This window comes from Glycine soja, chromosome 10 (genome assembly GCF_004193775.1).
Source record: "Glycine soja cultivar W05 chromosome 10, ASM419377v2, whole genome shotgun sequence".
Taxonomy (NCBI): domain Eukaryota; kingdom Viridiplantae; phylum Streptophyta; class Magnoliopsida; order Fabales; family Fabaceae; genus Glycine; species Glycine soja.
Window position 1 is genome coordinate 47452048 of NC_041011.1, and position 23076 is coordinate 47475123.

Genomic DNA, 23076 nt, shown 5'->3' on the forward strand with positions numbered 1-23076 from the left:
CAAAACCATCCGAACCAAGTAACTTGTAGAAGCATGGACATCCAGGATTTGACGTGCCCACGTAGCGTCTGTTGAAAGGGTAAAGAAACGAGTTATTTATTCTAAAAATAAAGTTTGAATATTATTTTAGATTAAGATTCAGATATTACTATCTAAATTTTTATTTGTATACATGTAAGAGTAAATTGTAAATAATTCAGGGGTTCGTATATACACATAACTTACTGGCAAAAAAAACTATTTATATTATAATATATTAAAATGAAGTAATTTCATAAAGTGTCAAATATTATCTAACTATCTGATTGATATTCACGTAACACAATTTAACTCTCGTTAAAAAAATGATCCTTTACGTACCAGAATCCCAATTTGTTTAATAGATGGAGTTCATCTTCTAAACCACGATGTCATATATGGGGTAGAAACCTAAAATATGCATGCATGCGTCTTCTGTTGAACTAAGTGGTGCCCAAAACTCCCCAAAATCCAACGGCAAATCCAATTCCCAGCCCCATGTAGAACCACGAATATACTTCGGATTTTTCATCATCATCTTCTTCTTCCCTCGGTTTTGTGTCGTGGGATTCGTCATCTTGTGGGCATATCTTTGTAAGTGGAGCTCCACAAAGGTCAGGATTGCCGATATAGCTAAGGTTTGTAGAACCAAGTTGGGTCCCTGTTGGGATTTTGCCCACAAAATTGTTAAATGACAGATTCAAGACAGCAAGATAATGCAAGGCAGACATGGACTCTGGAATTTCGCCTGATAAATTATTTCTTGAGAGATCAATAGCCTCCAATTGTTTCAAGTTGTCAATCTCTTCTAATATGGTTCCCATTAATTGATTATGGGACAAATTCAAGGATTGTAATCCAGTTAGCATATACATCTCTAAAGGCACACTTCCAGACAAGTTGTTACTTGACAGATCAATCACATTCATCAAATCAACGTATGCTAACTCGTTGCCTTTTATAAGCATCCAAATATTACAATAAATGTGTACTGGTATACCTGTTAAGTTAACGGTAAAGACGACTCTACGCGTTGAAGCATAACTAGAAATCATGGCTGTGATGTTTTGTAAGCAATTGGGGATGGACCCTGATAATCTATTACTTGCAAAATCCATCACCATTATGGAATTTATTTGGCATAGCTCTGTTGGAATGTTGCCACTGAATTGATTGGATCTTAACAGAAGACCTTTAACACTCTGTCCCAACCAGCTTGGTATAACTCCAGAGAGATTATTGTGACCAAGATCGAGTATTCTAAGATTCTTGCAGTTTTTTAGTGAAAAAGGTACCTCTCCGAAGAATTTATTACTTCCCAGATACAAAAAACGAAGGTTTGACAAGGACCCCATTGAGTGAGGAATCTTACCTGTTAGGTTGTTGGATTGTAAACCAATAAGAACCAAAGACTTCCAATTATTCCAGCAACTTGTAATTTCTCCAGATAAATGATTATGACCTAAGCTCAAGTGCACTAAATTGCTTTTATCTGTCATATTGTCACACAAGAGAGGAGAAATGGATCCAAACAATGAGTTATTGCCTAAGTTTAAAACAGTCACTTGTGGTGATATACCAGGCATGCCACCACTTAAATTATTGGAAGCTAACCAAACAAATTTTGAGCTTAGCAACACATTTGACATGTCCCCGTGGATTGTGTTGTTTGTCAAATCGATATATTCAAGTTGAGTAGCAAAGTTCCAAAACTTGTCAAGAGGTTCAAATGAAGCAGTTGAGTGTAGAATGGATAGATATTTTAGAGAAGTCTGTGTGAATAGCCATGCAGGAAGTTGGTCTCTCACATAGCCCAATCCAATGCGTAGAAGTTGAAACGAAGGGACCCATCCAGGGTCAAAATTAAAGATCAGGTCAGGCGAACCAATGTACAAGCGCTGTAATTTTGGAAAAGAAAGTAAATTTCTTTCAGACACAATTCCTGTCAAGGAATTTCCTCCGACTCGAAGTGTCTCCGAGTTGAAGAGTTGCCCAAGAGTGTCGGGAAGATTTCCATTCAACTCATTTAAGTCAAGTATCAATTCAATCAAGGATGATAGATTTCCCAAACTTGCAGGGATTGGACCAGAAAAAAAATTATCAGAAAGAACAAGTTCTTGTAGTTGTTCAAGTTGTCCTAACCAATTTGGAATGGATCCTTTGAGATAATTATGAGATAAAATCAAGGACTTAACACTTCTAAGATTTGGCAATGTTTTAGGTAGTTGGCTATGTATCTCATTTTGACTAAGGTCAATATAAGAGATGTCACAACTAAGATTGAATAACCAACTAGGCAACTGATAGCAATTCAGCAACAGAACACCACACAGGCCACATTGCAGAAGCTACTAACAGGCCAAGAAGAGTGAGTAAGAAGCCCACCTACTTGCAGGACTTCGTTTGAGTTCCAATTGCGCGAAGGCTCCAAGTGCTTGTAGAATCTTCCTGAGTTTGTTACAGCATTCCACTAGTTTGCTGGTAGTGATAATTCTGTTACAGCAATTTGAATTTCTGTTAGCTATAGTAGTATAAATATGCAAAAGAAGTGGAATGAATAATCAGATCAGAACAATTATCTCAATTAGTTTTCCTTAGTTTCTTAGCAGTAGTATAGAGTAGAATAGCTGTTCGTAACAGCAACTCAGATGCAAAATCATTGTCAGCCAGATTTAGAACTTGAAGTGAGGTAAAATTAGCATACTGAAGAAATGGATAGATGTTTTCAAGTTGACAACTCTCCAAGTGCAACTCTAAAAGTGAAGGGAGCATGGTCACTGATTGAAGCCAATCAATTTCCTTGGGAATATGAACACCACTAAGGTTAAGATATTACAATGAGGAAATACGTGAAAGCCAATGGAGATTATCGACAAGACGATTATAATTATATGATAAGTCAAGATAATGGAGGTTGGTGGAGTTTCCACACAGATGGGGAGGGTTACCTCTTGACAAGTAGCTCAAAAATTCAAGTTCCAGCAAATTAAGGCTGAATTCACCTGTTAGGCAGTTTGATTTGTCATCCTTCTCTCCATAATCAACAACTTTAGGATGGTTTATATGACAAGGGAGGTTAAGCTGTGTAACTCTACCTGTGATATTGTCACACTTAACTCCTGTCCAGTGACAACAATCTAGCTCAGGGAAACATGAAGAGAGCAAGCCTGAGGGATCAGTGACTCCTTGTTTGAAGTGTAGGAGTGTGTTCGTGTCCTTCTCATTGCACTGAGCCTTCAAACTGCATATAACAGAGTTGAACATGATTAGACATAGTGAACAAATCAAGAAGAATTTAACATTGGAGGCAGAGGCATCCATGATCATGTGAGAAGATGTGTTGGTGATGGGAAGGCATACAATCCACTGTAAGTATTTATAAGGTTGAAGTGAGTCTTCCATAAATGTGGACATTGCGGAAATTATATAATTAATTCCAATGGTCTTCGTGGGTTTTAATGAATAAACTCTTGGAGCTAGTCCTCAAGATTGCAGGGAATGAATATTTTAGTTCTTAAAATTTAAGAAACACTCTTTTAATTCTCGGCTCTATAAGATTAAGATTAATTTTATTGAAGTTTTGCTTTATTGGATAGCTGAGTGGACGAACCATCCAACGTTTCCACTATATTATCTCTGAGAGTCAATTTTTTTACCCCCACCCCACTCCTCACTTCAGGTGCTTTCGGAACTCCTGTTATACATGTACACATCTCATATGCTCTAAGTGACAGTGAACACATCTCAGCCACATTGAAGTTTCTTGTTGTTGGTCCTGTAAAAGTATGAATTTATGTAATTAAAATAACTAAGTGCTATGTTAGTGATCAAATTATCTTTCCACATTGTGTTGCACCTTGATGCTTTTAAGGGATTTTTATCAGCTTAACTTTTTCAGTAGCAATTTTTTTATAAGCATTTTTATTTAAGTTTCTAAATTATTTTATTAGCTAAAAAACTTATTTGATTTTTCTTATTTAGATAAAAAAAATTCTACAAAACTTGTAAAAGAAAAAATAGGATGGTAAAATGAAATAAGCTAAAATTCTTTCATAAACAAGTTATAATGAACTTTCTGGAAAAGATTCTCTCAGTTTGTGCGTGTTTAGATATGTTGATAAAATTAATTTTCAATTAAATTAAGGTGATTTTATAATATTTTGATTTAAGTTATGGATCCATATACCAGTGTAAATTTTAGTGATATATTTTTTTGTAACCTTTGATGCCATTGATATGTTTTTTTATATGAATTTGTTAAAAAGAATAATTGATTTTTAAAAGATAAATTAAATTATTCTTTTCTAAAAAAAAACTAAAACTCGTAGACTTACGGTTTAAACCACTGAAAGTAGCTTTAAAGGTGAGTCACGTTTATTCATTTTATCCAAGTTTGAGCGTGTTTGGGGGTGGGGTAGATAAAGTGTAATTGATATCTTTCCGTGGTTCCTATGGACACTTGTAGTCTTGGGGTGAAGTGGTTCTCGAGCATATTACACACGCTTTCAAATTCGAGCAATAGGGATAGGAAAACGTAATAAATTTTACTGATCAAATCAGTTTATTTTATTTTAATCTTTTGATTTTGGAAATAGAAATCAAATGTTAAAAGTAGGGATGTTGCATAGTAATTAGGTTTATAGAACATAATTTCTGAAAAATCTCAGAAATTAGTTGAGCAGTCCCAAAATTAAATTTGGTTTATGATCATCTGTTCTGCAAATGAATGGAAATGAAAGGGAAACAACCGCTCAACTAGCAACATTGTTTTCACAATTTAAGTTATTTTAGGTAGATTCTATTAAGCTATTGATCGCCGCTTAAAATCATAAAACTCCACGGCCATTCCTTATTCCTCAGGCAAGGTTCCTATCTGTGAGACCATAGAAGATTATTTCAATGCAAATCAGTTTTAACTGTTTTTTGTATATTCCAATAGCCTATACTCAATGGTAATTCGATTTTACACTACTTTCTAAGACTTTTTCTCTAAAGGGTACCATATTTATAGTGAACAAGTTCGGTTGAAAAGGTTGCACTACACACTAATGCACTAGTGAGCATTGAGCAACTCATGTATCAAAATCTGCTTAACATAGTAACATCCTTTATAGAGACTAGTTGAGCAGATAAACCAAACTGTTTGTTTTAATTTTTGATAAAATAATTCAAATCCCTTCTATCAAATTATGGCTTCCAACGTGACCATTTTATTACCATTCCCATCTCTGTGTTATAGACTGATAGTACTAGCAGTGTGTTCAGATGCTAGTGGGATAGCTGTGTGCTTGGGCCAAAATGGGATTGAGGGAATCTTAGAAGAAACTTGTGCTTCTGGGAACTATTGTGAACATAGCTTTCTTAGCCGCATATGACAATGGCACGACTCCCAGCTCTGAACCTTGCAGGCCATAGTGTGACTTTAAACAATGGATGTGTCACTCTGAGTTCTGAGATTAGGTCATGCCAAGCCAATAACATCGAGGTAATGCTCTCCACTTGAGGATGCCAGGCAAGTTGCCATGTACTTGTGGAACAACTTCTTGGGTGGACAATCCTGTTCGCGGCCCCTTGGCGATGCTGCTTTGGATGGAATTGATTTTGTCATTGAGGGAGGAAAGGTTCAGTACTGGGATGAACTTGGCTCTAAGATTGTATTTAAATGAAATCTTGTATGTTGTGCTAAAGAGTATTCACTAACACCTAACTCCCTAACCCAACAAATATTTCTATTGTTACTCTATCCCCAACAGAGATTATAAATATAATCACTAAAGAGAAATACTTCAAAATTACAAAGATTATAAGTCCAATCACCCTTTACTAGAGAAAGGAAGGAAAGAACACTTGTGGAATTGAGGGGATGATTACAAATGGGTAGAAGGGGTTATATAAGTATCCATTTCCTTCTTAGGACTTCTCCCAAAAACATTAAAGGAGCCATTTAAACATTGTCAACTGTTACATGTTCGTCCATGATCCCCCTCCCCTGATATAATTTTCAGAAAACACGAAAAGACCAATTTCTTAGTTTAAACACTATCTTGGTGACATTGTGGAATTGCTACATGTAGCATGAGATGTAAGATGGCTGGTAATAGTGAATGAGCTAGATTGATTATACTCTCTTTTCATAGCTTTGTATACTTGGTCTAAGCCTTCCTCAATTAACTCTAGTACTGTTTGTGGCATTGGTGGCATATTAATGTCGATTGAATCTTCCAGCAGTCTTACCACTTCCCCCATTGTTGGTCGCATAGAAACCTCATCTTGGATACACCAAAATGCAACTTTCAGAGCTCTCGTTACCTCTTCTTCATCAACTGCCCCATTTAATCTTTTATCTGCCACCTTAATTATTGACCCATTTGTCATCTCCTGCAATAACCAAACACTGTACTATCAGTATTTATCAAGCAGTTAGATATCTCGAGTTGACAATATATCAAATGTGCTTAGGAAGAGTGAAGTAACATTATCTTCTTAACGGGTTCTTTTCTTATGGTAACTGCTCCTCTCTATTGAGTAGAATGTATGATCTTTCATATTTTTTCAAGTTAAAAAGAAGCAGTACTCTAAACAACAAAGCCTTATCCCACTGGGTAAAGTTAGTTACAAGAATCACTAGACATTGTTCATTCTGTTAAAGGCCAAAGTTTTCAAGATGTTATTTACTAGATTAAATTACACTCACACTCCTTGAGGTTTAGTCAAATTTCTCTCAATACCCCTCATTTTTCTACTCTTATACCGCCTTAATTGTTTGGGGAAAAAAACATTAAACTTAACCCCCTTAATCATATTAAAAACATTTCACTGCATACCCTTACAAGAGAGGTGATTGTAAATATTAAAAAAACAAGGTTGAGTTGAGTGCAATATCAAGAAATCACAGGGAATGTCAGGATAATTTACTTTTTTACTATAAAAAGAAGATACTGAAGGGGAGGAAATGTTGATTGAAAAAATTTATTAGGATGTTAAATGCTACAACTGAAATATGGTGTTAAAGTCTATTTTGCATCAATAAAAAGATTAAAAAAAATAAATGAATAATAATAATAATAATAATAATAATAATAATAATAAAACCAGCATCTTAATGTACCTTGTAAGCCCAACCAGGATAGAAAAAGTCCTCAGCACCAAAGGACATATCAAGATTTCTCCTGCCACCAATGATCTCTAAAAGAAGCATTCCATAGCTGTAAACATCAGCTTTTACAGTTATAGGGCGATTACTAACCCATTCTGGTGCCAAATAACCTCTTGTGCCTCTGACCATTGTTACCACATGAGAGTGCTCCCTTCCCATCAATTTGGCCAGTCCAAAATCAGATACTTTAGGACAAAAGTTTTCGTCTACCAATATATTTTCCGGTTTTATGTCACAATGTATTATCCGATCCCTGCACTGCTCATGAAAGTATGCAATCCCTTGTGCAGTAGCTATGGCTATATTGAAACGAGTTGTCCAATCTAGCAATCTATCTCGCGCTTGATATGAAGGGAAGATCCATTTATCCAAGGATCCATTTTTCATGAACTCATAAACAAGAAGCCTGCCAAACAAGCATTTGCCAAAGCCAATTAAACCATTAAAAATTGAGTTTAATAGACATGTATTATTAGTATAAAAGTTTTTATAGTGTCAACCGATAAAAAATTCTCATTGACACGACTTTCAAAAGGTCGACAAATTTACTATAATTGGAAATTAGTGACTAGGTGAAAATATAAAAGACCTTTACACAGTATTAATAATCCTAAAAGTAAATCCAAGTCCAAGCAATATATCTACTTGATGACTGAATGTTAGTAACAGTCACTTGTCCCAAAAATGGTATTTGATAGCCAACTCATATTTTAAGATGTTGAGGGAAAAAAAAAAAGATCATATAAAATTGATTGTCAAGAAACAGCATACCTGTGTGATCCCTCTGAACAATAGCCACATAGGCGAACCAAATTCATATGATGCATTGAGCCAATAGTGTTTACTTCAGTGATAAATTCCTTCTCTCCATGAGGCAAAACCCTGTCAAGTTTCTTCACTGCCACAAGGGTACCATCGCCCAGGCTTCCTTTATACACACTCCCAAATCCACCTGCAAAACATGTACAGTTAGCAAACAGTTCGCACAAAATAAAAACTCTGCTTGTAACTTCTCCGTTTCCATAAAATTTAATAGATAACACACATACCTGTTCCTAGCAGCTGTGAAAAGTTGCACGTCCTAATTTGCAAATCGCGGTATGTGAAATTCATTGGAGCACCAGATAAGATCAAGGAACTTTCCATCTCCCTTTTCAAAGTTCTTTTTCTATGAACAGTGTAGTACAGTAATAAACTCAGCAAAACAATGAGAACTACCATACTCAGAACAGTAGGAATAATCACAGCCTTCTCCTTTGCACTTCCCATTCCATCAGAGGAGCTATTAGACCCTCCTTCTTGGCCTTCTAAAGTCCATGACCCATTTGCTCTGACCTTCACAAACAAAGTTGAGCTTGTATCCTCAAAACCACCAAAACTTAAGCTCCTCAACACCCAACAATAGGGTCTCTCCTCATTTAGTCCATAAACAGAAGCCACACAATCACAATCTAACAAGCAAGCATCCCCACATTTTGACACATTAGAAATATCACTATAGTTAGCTATTACTGAAAATTCAGAAAAATAATAGTTTGTTTGCTGCACTGTTGAAATCCTAAGCTGTGATGTCAGGTTTTCATGCTTGCCATTGCATTTTCCAACAAGGGATGAATTCTCATAGCACTGTCCATCCCTTCCAACTTTAGCAGTTCCTGGCAGGCAAGTGCAAGTGGCCTTTGTCTTACTCCTATCCAAATTACAAACTCCATTGCCACAAACTCCAGCAATGTCACATGGATTTGAAACTGCAGCCCACTGTGGCACCCACTGCCTCGAACCGTTCACCTCGTCCCATCGATACAACCGAAGATTTCCATTCTTTTCCAGTGTTAGTCTCCTGAGAACAGTCAATGGTGCAGATTGATGAACTGCAGAAGACAAGCCTGCATCATCACCGCCATCATTCTTGTACACATAAACAGCTCCATCAGATGAGTCTCCATACACAATTCCAAAGCTCCCGGCTTGGTCTAAAACCACGATAACTTCCCCGGTCACATTGGAGATATCAGGGCCTTGCCAATAGGAATAGTTGGTGTATGATTCATCTGAGGCTTGGTAAGTCTCAGGGAGATTGTAAGTGAGAGCAAGGCTTAAAGAAGTAGGCTGCTGAAGCATTTTGAGAGCATAGTAGCCACCATGAGAAGAAGACTTTGATGATGTTAGTTCTGAAGACACTGTTAGAAGCTGGTTTGGGAGGAGAGTGTCAGAAGGTTGAGAAAAACTCTGCCACACAGAGTGGTTGTTGGTGCTGTGGAGAATGAAGTTGCCAGTTTCTGACATGGTTGCTGTTTGCACATCAGCACCTGAAGTGTTTGAGGTCCACACTGTGGTGTCTCCATCCATGAGAACAAGGTTGCCAGTGGTGTCAAGCTCCAATGCTGCTTCTTGGGATACTGGAGTGTCTCTATTATTTGGATTGAGATCAAAGAAATGAAACATGTTGGGATTTTCTCATAACCTGCAGAAGCTTTTTTGTAAAGACTAAAAAGACTAGATGGAGATATGATTTATGACTTTCTCTTTGTTTTTAAGTCAAAAACCAGAACTAACCATCTAATCATGCACTACATTGACATTCTTTTTAACCATGAAATTTATACAAGGTAGCTGGGAAAAAATATATTAAGTTAAATTACTTTATAAGTTCTGTAGTTTAGTTAAAAATTTAAAATGAGGGACATTGGAATGAATTTATTTAGACTTATAAAAATTTGTGATTCTTTTTTATAATTTTTTCAACTCATTTCAATAAATTTTACAATTAAACTGATAAATAATTTGTATTTAATAAAAATTTATTGAATATGTGATTAATTAAATTGTTTTTTTTTTCAATATGTCTTAAACCAGTAATGTTTAAAAGGTTTTAACGAGATTCTAAATTCATACAATTTTTAATTAGATTCCTAACATATATATATATATATATATATATATATATATATAGATGTTACATATTTCAAAGAATTGACTATAAAGATTAATTAAAAAAAGTATAAAAATAAAGTTAAAAGCCTCTAAACTAACATCAATTTGAAAATGAAATGAAACTATATAAGAGCTGACAAAATAATTTAACCTTTATACAACTACAAATATAATATTGTTTTACCTCCTTGCATGTTCACACTTTAATTTTGATCCCTCACAAGCACACTTTTTTTAACCTTAGCCCTTGATTAGAATTATTTTATTCCACTTTAGTTCTTCAAATATACGAAGTTATTTCTTGTGAATAAATTCCAACTAAAAATTAGTCTGATAGTTAATTTAAAAGATTAAAACTTATGAAAATACATTTGAAGTAACACCAAAGAACTTAAGATCCTATTTGTGGTGGTAATAAAAAAAATCATTTTTACTATGCTCCCTTGAAATAATATTTTTATTATTGTTATTGTTTGGCTTTTCATTTTATTTTGTCTAAGACTGTTTTTTTTTTCATTTTAATCCCTCACAAATGTTCTGATTTTTCATTTTGGCCCTCACATATAAACTCCCTTTCATTGTGATCACTACCTTCTTACTTCTATTCATTTTTGCATAACTAACTTTTTTTTGGTGATTTTTTTTTTTTTGCATAACTAACGTAGTAGAATAGGGTAAAGTTTTAGTAATAAAAAAAATAAGGTACAGTTTTGGTTTTACGTGTTGTCTCTACGGCTAGCTAAACTAAATAAGTAAGATTGTAAGAATATAGTTCATTTACAAAATTTAATTTGGTTAATATTCTCTTCAAATTAAATTATTAAAAAAAATTATCATCGTTTAATTACAAAAACTAAATGAATTTCATTTTCTCAAATACTTTCGCATGCATAATTTGTTTTTCACAAACATCCATTGCATACAATTAGTTCATTTACAAAGTGAATGATGAATGATATTAAATTATTAATTAGCAGCAGTACCTATTGGGTGACCAAACTAAAGTTGGATCTCCTGGAAGCTGTGCAAACCAAATTCCAATCACAAGCAATCGATTATCAGTCTCTGCTGGAGTGAACCCCAAAGCAAATGTACCATTTTCAGAAACCCATGTTTGGGCCTTGCTAGCCAATAACTGCGAGCCCAAACCAATCTGGGCCGAAATGCAGCCACTAAAACAGCACAGGCACAGAGCAAGAACCACCCAATTACAAGGAAAAATGGAAGCAGCACTTGCCATGGCAAGTTCTTACATTTGCATGGAAGTGTGGTATTGACTATATTTTAGTGAAAGAGCAAAGCTTACAAAATGGTATGGCCTGGTGTTATATATGGGGACAATAGCGGGGGAGTGTAGTGTTCTATTTGAAGAAGAAAGACATAGAAAATTGAACACGTGGTAAGTGGTTGTTGAGCTACAACTTTGAAAAATTGTTGCTTGATGTGTGTGGTCGGCAAATAAAATACGATTGCTTTATGGGCTTCAAATGGGAATTTAGATCTGTGATAAGCCGAAAGAGCAAAGGCCAAGACAATATTGACACGTAGTTTTTGAAAATAATAGTTTGTAACAAGTTAGTTCAAGATGGTGATGAATGTGTATGTTCACGTTTAACACTTTGAAAGAAAAAAATTTATATAAGAATAATTGTTTACATAAACAACAATTTTTCGAAATGGCAAGTATTTTTTTTTTTTAAAGATTGGCTATATAAGCCACCATGTACTCATGTAAGCTGATTTTTTGGTTTGATTAAAATTCATCTTTCAGTTTTATACTTTTTCTTCTCTTTTCTGTCATCTGAAACACAGATTCTAACAGTAAGATAATTGTAGAACTTAGTTTAAGTTTTTAAAAATTGCATCATTAGAGAAAAAAGTTGTTGAAGTTCTAAAATTTATGTAGTATTTTAGGATTCACAAAAGTGTGTTAAGCAACTCCACCATGATTGTATCATTCGGAGGTGCTCTAGTGAAAAATTATCAACGTACAATCATTTTGGAAGTAGAATGAGGTGGAGAAAAAAGAGATATAAGAAGAAAAAGAAAAGGTAAAGAGATAAAGTGACAGATGTATGATGAAAAAAGAAAGAGAGGGAAAGATGAAGAAAACAGAGAGTACATGAAATATAAAAGAGAGTAAAATATATATATTTATAATTACTCCTTGCTAATACCCAATTGTGATAATTAAATAAGAGTCTCAATAACAAATTTTTTAACACATTTTCTTAGCACAGCTTTTATTATTGGTCAAAGATTATTAAAAATTATAAGATTATAAACATGACTTGTTAAATTAAAAGTGAACTCACCTAATTGTATAATTTTTAATAAATTTCAGTGAATGACAAAAATATATATTAGGAAATGTATAGTTAGGACATTTCTATATTACTCTTTGGAACTTAAAGAACATTGGTTAAACAATTTTTTCTTACAGAAAACAAATGTTTACTAAAAACTACGTTAGACATTTATTGGTTATCTGCCTTAAATTAAATGGATAGTGATATATAACCCAAAAAATTAGTCAAATTTTTGTTGGAATTTCGATAGGTTTGTTAATGATTGATGTATAAGATAAAATGATCGCTAGCCGTTAGTTTATTAAAATGTCAACTAGCTTGTTAACTTATCCTGTCAATCAACGGAACAAATCTTGTTAAGAGACCATTTTTCAAATTAAAATTGATAGGAGTTATTGATAAGAGTTGCATTGATACGTCATTTTTAATTTATTTTAATAATATTTATGTATTTTTTGCACACTTGTTTTATAAAAATAATAATTAAAAAAGTATTAATCCACATAATAAATGATTGAGTGATTGTAGAACTCAAAAGTCAAAACTTTTGACCCATTCAATTGTATTCATAAATAGATAAATGCTCAGTTTAAAAAAGTCTACTGCCATCTTCTTCCTGAGGTAATGTGTTGTGTATTCTGTATTCCCCTGTTGTGTATGTGTTCCCCTGTCATACTCCCATTCAATAGTTTCCACCGCCCATAAGATTGAAATCCAAATTACAATTTTAAAAACTATAAGTACTTTACTTTTAATTATTTTCAAGTAATACTAACAAGCCTTATCTTATCATATAGCTACGTCTACTTTGTTTTAATACGTTTTTGTATCTTTTTTTCCTCCTTTCTTTAGAGACACACACACGTTAGCTTATTAATTTGGCCATGAATTGAAAACATAAGTATAACAAAAATGTTGATGTTAATTCAATGTGTTGGCTTCCCCTTCACTCTCCCAGTATATGTATGGATTTCAATAAAATGCAAAAAAGTTGTACCAGAAGTCGAAGGTAACAAAAATGTTAATGACAAAATATCCAACATCAACCTACCCTTCAAAGACAGCCACGTCCTAATAAGATGTGGATATTATACAACGGAAGCAAAATTGCTGCCATGTGCAACCCATGCCCTCACCCATGATGTGATAATTAATAATTTTTAATTTATCACTAAGGTTAAGGCTAAGAAAAATTGAATAAGGCCAAAGATTAATCCAAGGTTTTAGGCATTTGACACAAGATATTATTATTATTATTATTAGCAGAACCCAATGGGTGTGCGTTGGTTTCATTGGTGGGAGTGGAAGCTCCAATCCAATGGCCATTTTTGTCTGTGACTGTGATGCACACTGAAACAATTAACCCTATTCATCAATCTCCAGTGTGGCACTGCCATCAATGTCCACCACCATTTCTTCCCTTCCCTTCTCTCTCCCACTTCGCCAAAATTCCAGGGTTACCCTTTTCAATCCACCCTCCTCTTCTATTCCATCCCAATCAGCAGTCACGTTTCCTAAAAAGGTAAGTTTGGTTTTTGAACAAAATCTGTGAAAAGTATATATTTTTTATTATTATTTTATCTAATAGGTCATTTGGATAGTGGGTTTTTTAATATTTATTTAATTATTAATATAAAGACATTTAATATAATGATTGGATTGATGTGTGAAATGGGCCGTTGGTGTATGAAGTTAGTTTAGTTTAGTTTAGTTTAGTTTTTTGTTCTGACCTGAATCAATCATTTGTCCATTCTAGCAATGGAGATTTTTGTGTTTAAGGCATGGAAACACTTCATCGGAAACTGATGGTTCTGAGCTCAAAGAAGATAAATTGTCTGAAGATTTGGTGAAGCTCGAAGGTGACCAGTCCAAAAACCTGAAGAAAGATTGGCTTGCAACTATCCTTACGGTATTTATGTTTCTTTCTGATTTGTGTAAACAAGGAAATTATTCATTTGCTTTGCTGTCTCTTGGAGTCTATCTTTTGCTTTGAAGGTGTGAAGTTTTAGTTCTTAGTAAGTGCTGATTTGTTAAATTCTCTATACCTTGCTAATGTGTTGGCTGTGTTGATCTTGTTTTAAACTGCACAACCCCATGAATTGCCACCGCTGTACCCGTGAGAGTAAGCTGTAAAAGTCTTTTACGACTTCTATCTAATTTCCATAATTTTATCTAATAGATGAAATGTGTCTAAATATATTGTGAAGAATGTCATTGCATAAAGATAAACCCTCTTAAATGCTATATTGTTTTAGATTCATGGTTTTGAATTGTAGTTGTGGTTTTGGTTGCTTTGTGATTATGTTAGGCACTCCTGTGCTAAACCATGACACATCGGCACCATGTGATAAATATGAGTAAGAAGAGAAGAGGGATTTATTTAGGTTATAACAAACTTGCTTACATGAAAAATGGTGTGGGAAACTAAGTAGTAAAGTTAGAGGCTGTGTGGGATATAAGGAAAGAGAGGGAGTGACAGAGGTAGGCAATTCAGTGGGGACTTGGGGGAGGTTTCAGTTCTTTCAAATGACCTGTGGTATATTCTTTTTTTGTTTTTTTCTGGAATTCTAGAGGTTCATCTTTACTATGTGGAGCTAGTCTCCGTATTTTCTTGAATAAATTCAAGATCATATCATTACAAAAGTTGCAGACAACTAAGGTTAATGTGGTTGCAATTGTAGTTGCGGATAGAGACCACCAAAACTACAATATTGCAGATGCAAATCGTAATTTAAAACCATTTTTCTCTCATACTATTCTTGTATAACTGTTTTTAAGTGAACTTTTTTGCTTGTTTTATTCTTCAACTTGTTCTCTATTTACCTTTTTCATCTTTAGATTAACATTATCTTATCTCAGTTTTAAGTCAACAAAGAAAAATGACTAAATTGTTATTCTAAGTGAACTCGCATTCTAGTCCTTGATTTTACCAAATTACATTCACTTTAATCCTTTTACATGCAAAAACGATAGTAAAAAAATGAAGTGAAAAAAGACTAAAATAAATGAATTTTAGCAAAACCAATTAAATGAAGGTTTATTATAATCTCAAGGACTAGAATGGGGATTTACTCTTTTTTTTCCTATTTTCTTTTTCTGTTATGTTCTTCATGGCACAAAACTTTGTCATTCTATTCAAAGATTATTATAAGTAGTAACCAATATTAGATTTTAGCTTAAAATTAATTGGCGCTAAATAAAGTTGTCCAACAGATATATAAGTTGCATCCCAAGAACAAGCGAACCTACTAGAAAAAGCAAGAACCAAGATGGGCTATAGGCTTTGATACTATGTTAGGTTTCAGCTTAAAACCAATTGGCGCTAAGTGAATTTGTCCAACAGATATATAAGCTACACTTCGAGAATTGAGGCAGGTGATGTGGGACATCCTAACAACCAAGTGGGTAGACTGCATAAAGTATTTTTTACTACACGATCTTAATAGTTGATCAACCTGATTTCGTAACTTCCATCAAATGTACCAGGTGAAACTTTTGGATGAAGATCCATAAACTATTTGACATTTCAACTATTTTCTCCCACAAAAATGGTTGGTTATGCTACTTCAATGAACTGAATGAGATCCATAACCCAGTTGCTCTTAAATTTAAAGATCCAATTGCAAATGTTCTTGACTTTCTATTACAATTGTTCATCATCTTTTCAAGCCTTCCGCATTGGATGTGTCTACTGAATCACCTACCATCTTATCCTCCGATCTTCTTGACAAATATGACATACCATTCCGATTTAATTCCATAGGATAATCTGAACCAGGAGTTGCCTCTATGTTCACTCTCCATTCCATATTAGCACTTGACTACCCAAAGGAAATAAGTCATGTTTCTCATGATTTAGGTGCTCATAGTTTTAGAACCATGGCTAAGGTAAGTTTTCAGCTGTGAAAATAGTAAATATGGTAACAAACATGAAGCAAACTCATGATTATTCATCTTATTTCAACTTTATGCTCTGTATTGTTAGAAAATAATAATGAAAAAAATAAGTCTTTACACTTTGTGTACATATTCATATGAGAGTGAAGAAAGAACAAAAAGAGAAGGCAGAGGAGACTGAAAAAGAGATTATATATGAGAGAGAATTAATATTTCTCAAAGGGATAGCTTTTAAACGGATTTTCCTCTTTTGTAGTTAATTATAAGATCTACAATTAATTTGGAAGTATTTTCAACCATCAGATTAAAACCAAATCAAGGAACTACATTTGGTAAGAGTCATAGATTTTTTGTCTTTGGCTAACATGAATTAGCTGTTGTCATTCTGGTTCTTCCAATTGATTTGAATTATCTGAAAAGAAATTCTAACATCATCGAACTATCAAACATCAATATGCTTTTAAATCTTCACCATTTGTCTGTAACTAAGTATTTAAACACTTACTGATTGGGCTTTTGAGCCAAATGGTGAAGTAGATCAGATTTTGGGTATGAGCCCAAATAAGCTATCCACTTGGAAAGTATATTCTAGAAGATGGAAAAGGAACAAGAGGGATGGGAGACTGTGATGTTGCGACTGTGAAGAGAAAGGGATTGATTGGCTAGTAGTGGGTTTATATGGAGAAGGTGTAGATAGTGGTGGGAAGGAGGTGAATAGTATTTTTATTTTTGAGCGGGGAAGTTATTGCCCAGTAAGAGCCTAGGCTCTGGGTATTCTCTCTGGTTTCTTGATTGTAAGAGCTTTATTAGTTCATTTCTGTATTAATCAATACTATTCTGTCCCTATCAGTCTCTAGATCTCTATCATAGACAATTCAAAAATCTTTAGGGAGTCTCAAAAATGGTAAAAGTATTGTTTTCTAACATGTCAGGTCGTAACTGTCATTCGTGGTGTGGAACCCTGGTCAGTTCCTTGGACAGCAAAGATCATTGTTCAGGTAAAGTATATTCTTTCTTAACCATTATCAATGCTTAGAGTATGTTTTGTACTCTAGATTTAAAAATTAGTAGCAAAACTTTTCACCTGTTTCCACTTTGCCATCTTAATTTGGAAAGCACAACCTAATGCTAAAGAAAATATTTGGACAAACCTAACTTGATTACATCTTTTTAGTTTTTTTTTAAGTGGAAAAAATGTAAAAATAATTATATTTTGTTAACAATTATAATAGTTGATTTTTACAGGAGTTATTGATATCATTTGATTACAATTCTGATCCTATTCCTTGTACCAAAGATAAAATATGTTCTGAAGTCATGATGTTACCAAGCACTAGAATGAGAATGATTACTTCAATGTCATTCTTTATTCTTTTTTTGTATTCTGCAAAATACCATTCACTGTATCTAACTTGCTCTTAGATTTTAGCATCAGAAATAAAATTTTATTTCATTTCTAAAAGTTGGTTAATTATCATAATTTTTTATTGATTTGATAGTAAGGCTATTTGTTATAGTCCACTTCAGTTAAGAACTTGTAAGTGGATGAAATTGACATATATTCAGAAACTATACAGTCTATTTGATTGGTCTCCTTCTTAGTATCATCACTTTTAGAAGAGCAAACTAAGTTGGGTTCTGCAGGTAATGCTTCTCTGGATTGCCTCATTTTGGTTTGTAGGAACTTGGATAGTTCCATTTTTAGCATACACAGCAGGGTTTAGAAAGGAATCTCTTACATACAGAGGGCAAGCATTGTACAGCCTCTTGACCGATGTTGCCGAAGGCGTGATTGGGATAGCAATTCTTCACCATTGTCTTGCAAAGTTTCAACCTCTTTCATCTGATTGGTTCAAATTTGAACTCAAGGGGAAGTGGCCGTTTGATGTTGGTTTAGGCTGCCTCATGTTCCCCCTTATCAATCAGCTATCACAAATGAACCTAAATTTGTTGCCTGTTCTTCAATATACTCCAGTTGCCATCTCAAGTGTAGAGCAGTCCATTGTTGCACGAGACCTTGTGGCAATGGCCCTCTATGCAGTGATAGTCTCAGTCTGTGCCCCGATATGGGAGGAGATTGTCTTCCGTGGTTTCCTTCTCCCATCTTTAACCAAGTACATGCCTGTATGGAGTGCAATATTAGTTAGCTCAATAGCTTTTGCATTGGCACATTTTAACATCCAGAGGGTGCTACCACTTGTATTTCTTGGCATGGTGATGGGCACTGTCTTTGTACGTTCTAGGAACCTCTTGCCATCAATGTTGTTGCATAGTTTGTGGAATGCTTTTGTATTTCTGGATCTCATGAAATAAAAGTTTTTGACAGATTTTCATACTTTTTTTGCATTCTTCTGAGATCTGATTATTTTCCACTCACACTGTCAGACAAATTGAGATGCACTTATTATGCCTTGCCCACGATTTTACATAAATTTTCACTTCTCAAAGCTACACTTGAAGAGTTAAAAGTTAAAACTGGAAAGGGGAGGGGTGGTGTGGGGTTATGTTGCGTTGTGTTATGTTGTACTACTTTTGTCAATATTTAAACACTTAACATCAGTGGTACTATTATTGCCAGGAAAAATGTTAGCAACACAATCTATTGTGCACATCTTTATTATTGATTGAAATTTATTGAAAAATACAATTTTGTGGATCTTCTTATTTAATGAGTCTCACTTAGGATTTTTTAATTTCCAGTAAATTTCAACTATTAACAAAGAGTGTATTGGAAAAGTATGTTAGAGAGTATTGCAAGCCAGTTTTCTGAGAGACTTGATGCCTTCAAGTATAGTTTTGAAGCTCTAAGTCCTCAGTTCGAAGCCAGTTTTCTGAGAGACTTGTTTGCCGTGACCCCGTATGTAGAGCCTAACATTAAGGTGTTTGACAATCTTTCACTGAAAGTAAGAGATTGAAAATTTACACTTTCAATGCCAACTGTTGATGGAATTCCAAGATAAAATGTTTCAGAACTGGGATCCTCTGAAATATGAACAATGAAGGATAACTGAAAATGCAATGCAGAGTATGCTTTATTTAAGCTATACAGAATCCAATATCAGAGTTTGCTTTATTTAAGCTGCTATACAGAATCCAATAATGCATTGATTGCCTCTCCCACTCTTAACATCCTTACAAGCTGGCCCCTGAACGGCACTTAATGACAAATAGTTATAGAATGAGTGCATGTGGTTTGCCTAATGCCTATAGCCACATTTTACCTGCTGCTGAGCTGGTTGTCATGATGCTCCCTTGTGAAATATATATATCTGCAACTATATATATATATATTCTTGTAGATAAAAATTCTGTCAATTTTTATCAAAACCACTTAATGCTTTGGGTCCTTGCTGCTTGCATGAGTGGTGCAACATTCTTTTCAGAATTAGACTGCATTAATGAGTGTTGTATTTACTTGTAAATACATATTGTCTTAAATGGGGACATAAGAGAGGGGACCAATTGGCTTCAAGTCACTTACTATCCTGGCTCAGTAGCTTTTGTCCCAGGAACCTTTGTTGATGTTTACTTTATCCGACAACTGATGGGACCCTTGTCTGCTATTTTAGCATTTCATAGAACTGCTTATCAGAACCAGTTTGCTCAATTTTGGATGAAAATGACGTTTCTTTCTTTAACATTCAAACCTCAGAAGATTTGTGTGCATCTCCACTCAGGCTGCTAGTGGATGAAAAAGTCTGAATTTCCTTACCCCCATGAGATCCTCATGTTATTTGCTCTTTAAGAATTCAAATTTGTGTTGAACTCATTCAAGGACAACAATGATGTTACATATGCCGTATGGCAATGTTATCATGTAATTTATCAATTTATGCTTTCCTTTAAGAAGAGAGTGCAATATAGTAGTCCTTTGCCAATTGGCATCTTAATTCATTCTGTGCATGTCATTTCATTTGAGATTTTTGTTTTGTTTTAAATTATCCTAATAAAGCATTTTAATTTAGGCTTAAGCTTAATTGTACTTGTAATCTATTTACAATTATTAATGTATATAGAAGGAATATTTTGCTCGAATTTCGTCCTTTAGTTTTTAATTATTTCAATCCAATTCTCCCTCTCTTTTTCTTATCAGATCCTTTCCCAAAGAAAAGTAAAATACGATTTAAAAATCAAAATTCTGCTTTTACTCAGAAAGATTTACCAATACTTACCTTTTAAAGGGCTTTCAGTTATTATTGGAGACAATTTGTCCAGCTAGATAAAGATTTACCACCGGAATAGCTCAGTGGCAAGGCTTGCTTTGAGAACAATTTCTTGATAGATATATTTAGTATAGTACTCTCTGTTCTAAATTTCTTGAATAAGACTCTAATTTGGTGCTAGTTGAAAACCATTGCATGACGCTAAACCACTAAAGTACTATGGTACACTGCTTTTTCTCTTCATGAAACAATAATGTTGTCCAAGAGTATCTCGTGCATATAATAATCAATGATGATCCAATAAAATATATAACATATCTAAGTCATTTAGGTTGCATGCACATAATATATATAGTACGATGGGATATTTTATTTTTATATTTAAGTTTAGCCTGGTGTTGCAGGCGTGCAGCAGTTGGAGTGCAATATCAGACTGATGAAATCACCTTTCCAAAGTGGTCATGTCCATCCAAATAATATTATTACACAGAACTAGAAGACAATAGCAAAACACAGCAAACTTAATTTGATTTTAAAACACTGATTTATGACATAACTGAGGATTTAAACTAATCATACTTTCCACCAGTCGGCAAGTGTAATTAGCAAAGATTCCTCTTGATTACTTTTTGAGTTTCAATTTACAGAACAAAAAAAATAAAAGCTTAAAGGCAACATTCTATACTATAGCATTGAAAAGTATAGTTCTGCTTTTTCTTTTTTTTTGGTGAACTCCTAATGTACCAACATTTGAATATTACTACGCATGAACGTCCTGGATTTTCTTGAATGTGATTTGTTATTTAGACTGTTAAATCCAGAAACAAGCCAACCCCCTTTTTTAAAATTTTTATAGCAATAAATGATTAAAAAGAAAAAGGTGAGGCTAACTACTGATGAAACAGGACATTATGGGTCTATTGGTGGGCTCACATTCCTGTTTCTTTTTCTCTCTTTCTCATTTCCAATTATTAAAATTCATTGTCTCTTTCCAGACAGCCACATGACTAATTCTTGGACAGAGATGATATTAAGGGGTGTGTCATGTGTGTGTGTGCATGTGTATACATATAAGTCAAAAGATATGCTGCATAAGAAGAGTGAGTGTTTTTGCTAGCTATAGCCCACCTTGTATCCCCTTCCCTTAAATTGTCAATTTCTTTCCAAGATTCCTTCTATATCTTCAGAGTAGCATAGCATATCATATCCATGGAAACTTCTCAGCCTCTTTCTATAGAAAGCTTCTCATACAGTTGGTTAGTGAACCTAAGGCCATCAGCACTAGAAAGCCTAGAAAGCTCCCTAAGAACTCCCCTTGATGCATCTGATGAAACTTCTTCCTTCATTGAGATGGACCCAAGAATGCCACCTTCTAAAAGATTCTTTAAGAACTCACAGGACTCCAAATTTGACTTCCCAATTTCACAGTCCCCTCTCACTCTTGTCCATGCAGATGAGCTCTTTTCCAATGGCTACCTCATGCCTCTCTTTGTTGAGTCATTGCAAATGGAAGAATATGAGTCCTCAGACTCCAACACAAGCTTAGTTTCATCATCTTCACATGCACCAAAGAGTGAGGCTCCTACAGGCCCTTCTAGATGCCTTTCCTTAAAAAAGTGCAGAACATTGTCAAGGAGAGTGTTTCAGAAGTATCTGAATTTCTTGAGGCCCTTGTGTAGAAAGCTGAGGGTTCACAAGCCTAGTATTGATGCTGTTGCTAAGAGAGGTGAGGCTGTGAAGAATAGGAGATACTATTCAGACACTGCTACTTCACCGCGAATTAGTGTAGCCTTTTCTGCTGATGATTGGCGCTACTCTTGTGATTCTGAAAGCTCAATATATGAAGCAGTTCTCCATTGCAAAAGATCCATCGGTAAGTGCAAGTTCAACATGTTTATAACAGTTGAACATAGATTTTCTCATCATAGAATTCTTTAGATTTTCTGGAGTTCTAAAATTTCAACACTTTGTTTATGGCAGGAGAATGAGTTAAGGAAGCTGCAAAAGGGGAAGGAGAAGATGAAGATAAATGAGAAGGGGTTAAATTTGATTTACTGTCACTGTAAAACCTTTTATACTATGAGGAAGAAAAATACGGCATTTTATTGTTGTAACTTGTAACTAAAAGCTTTTTCACTTCTTGTGGAAGTTTTTGACCATATTTTCAGTAGGTGGCATCTGAATCTGATGGTTCACTAATAGTACACGTCAGTGGATTCAAATTAAATTCACAAAAAAAAAAAAGGAAAAGAAAGAATAATAGTCACATATGAACTGAATATGCATGAAGCCAAAGTATCATCAGCCACTCATCCTGTCCCTATTCTCTCCTCTGCTTAAATGATAAAGGAACATCATAGGGAAATGTTGTGGTTGGTTAGTCACTAGTCAAGCTTTTTGCACTCAAATTTGAGGGAAAATAAAAAGTGGATACGGCTCAATTTTATTTTTTAATCTTGTTACTACACGAAGGAACACTTTTACTACAAATAAGAATCTGCTTCCCTATTTTAGTAATGTAAAAATTCTTATAAATAATTTTTGAATTAGAAATGTGTGCTAAATTGTGTTGTATATATGATGCCAATCAGTTTATAGA

The 23076-nt window shown here is 34.3% G+C and overlaps 3 protein-coding genes and 2 pseudogenes across 4 annotated transcripts; 3 read left to right on the plus strand and 2 right to left on the minus strand.

The window, feature by feature from the left end:
* Positions 1–410: 410 nt before the first annotated feature.
* LOC114371820 lies at positions 411–3282 on the minus strand (annotated as a pseudogene).
* A 1925-nt stretch (positions 3283–5207) lies between these two features.
* LOC114371821 lies at positions 5208–5684 on the plus strand (annotated as a pseudogene).
* On the minus strand, positions 5209–11420 carry LOC114370455 (G-type lectin S-receptor-like serine/threonine-protein kinase At5g24080). 2 transcript variants are annotated; one of them, XM_028327813.1, is made up of 5 exons: positions 11092–11420; positions 8224–9584; positions 7946–8126; positions 7127–7580; positions 5209–6396 (listed from the first exon to the last, which is right to left on the minus strand). In XM_028327813.1, the coding sequence occupies exons 1-5, from the start codon at positions 11346–11348 to the stop codon at positions 6058–6060; spliced, it is 2592 nt and encodes an 863-aa protein (XP_028183614.1). In that variant the 5' UTR covers positions 11349–11420; the 3' UTR covers positions 5209–6057. The 2 variants fall into 2 exon arrangements, with proteins under 2 accessions (XP_028183614.1, XP_028183615.1); XM_028327814.1 differs by having other exon boundaries at positions 8224–9638; positions 11092–11178.
* Positions 11421–13544: 2124 nt separating this feature from the next.
* LOC114372191 lies at positions 13545–18650 on the plus strand. Its single transcript, XM_028329642.1, has 4 exons — positions 13545–13939; positions 14174–14326; positions 17247–17312; positions 17959–18650. The coding sequence occupies exons 1-4, from the start codon at positions 13817–13819 to the stop codon at positions 18625–18627; spliced, it is 1011 nt and encodes a 336-aa protein (XP_028185443.1). The 5' UTR covers positions 13545–13816; the 3' UTR covers positions 18628–18650.
* A 3036-nt stretch (positions 18651–21686) lies between these two features.
* LOC114371822 (probable membrane-associated kinase regulator 6) lies at positions 21687–22465 on the plus strand. Its single transcript, XM_028329148.1, has 2 exons — positions 21687–22350; positions 22458–22465. The coding sequence occupies exons 1-2, from the start codon at positions 21687–21689 to the stop codon at positions 22463–22465; spliced, it is 672 nt and encodes a 223-aa protein (XP_028184949.1).
* Positions 22466–23076: the final 611 nt, after the last annotated feature.

Excerpts from the sequence above, each read along its gene's own strand:
- LOC114370455 (XM_028327813.1), bottom strand. The coding sequence starts at position 11,348 with ATGGCAAGTGCTGCTTCCATTTTTCCTTGTAATTGGGTGGTTCTTGCT. Across the intron at positions 9,585-11,091 it reads TTAGTTTGGTCACCCAATAG|AGACACTCCAGTATCCCAAG; the intron begins GTACTGCTGCTA and ends TCCAAATAATAG. Across the intron at positions 6,397-7,126 it reads ATCCTGGTTGGGCTTACAAG|GAGATGACAAATGGGTCAAT; the intron begins GTACATTAAGAT and ends TGGTTATTGCAG.
- LOC114372191 (XM_028329642.1), top strand. The coding sequence starts at position 13,817 with ATGTCCACCACCATTTCTTCCCTTCCCTTCTCTCTCCCACTTCGCCAA. Across the intron at positions 13,940-14,173 it reads CAGTCACGTTTCCTAAAAAG|CAATGGAGATTTTTGTGTTT; the intron begins GTAAGTTTGGTT and ends TGTCCATTCTAG. Across the intron at positions 17,313-17,958 it reads CAGCAAAGATCATTGTTCAG|GTAATGCTTCTCTGGATTGC; the intron begins GTAAAGTATATT and ends TGGGTTCTGCAG.
- LOC114371822 (XM_028329148.1), top strand. The coding sequence starts at position 21,687 with ATGGAAACTTCTCAGCCTCTTTCTATAGAAAGCTTCTCATACAGTTGG.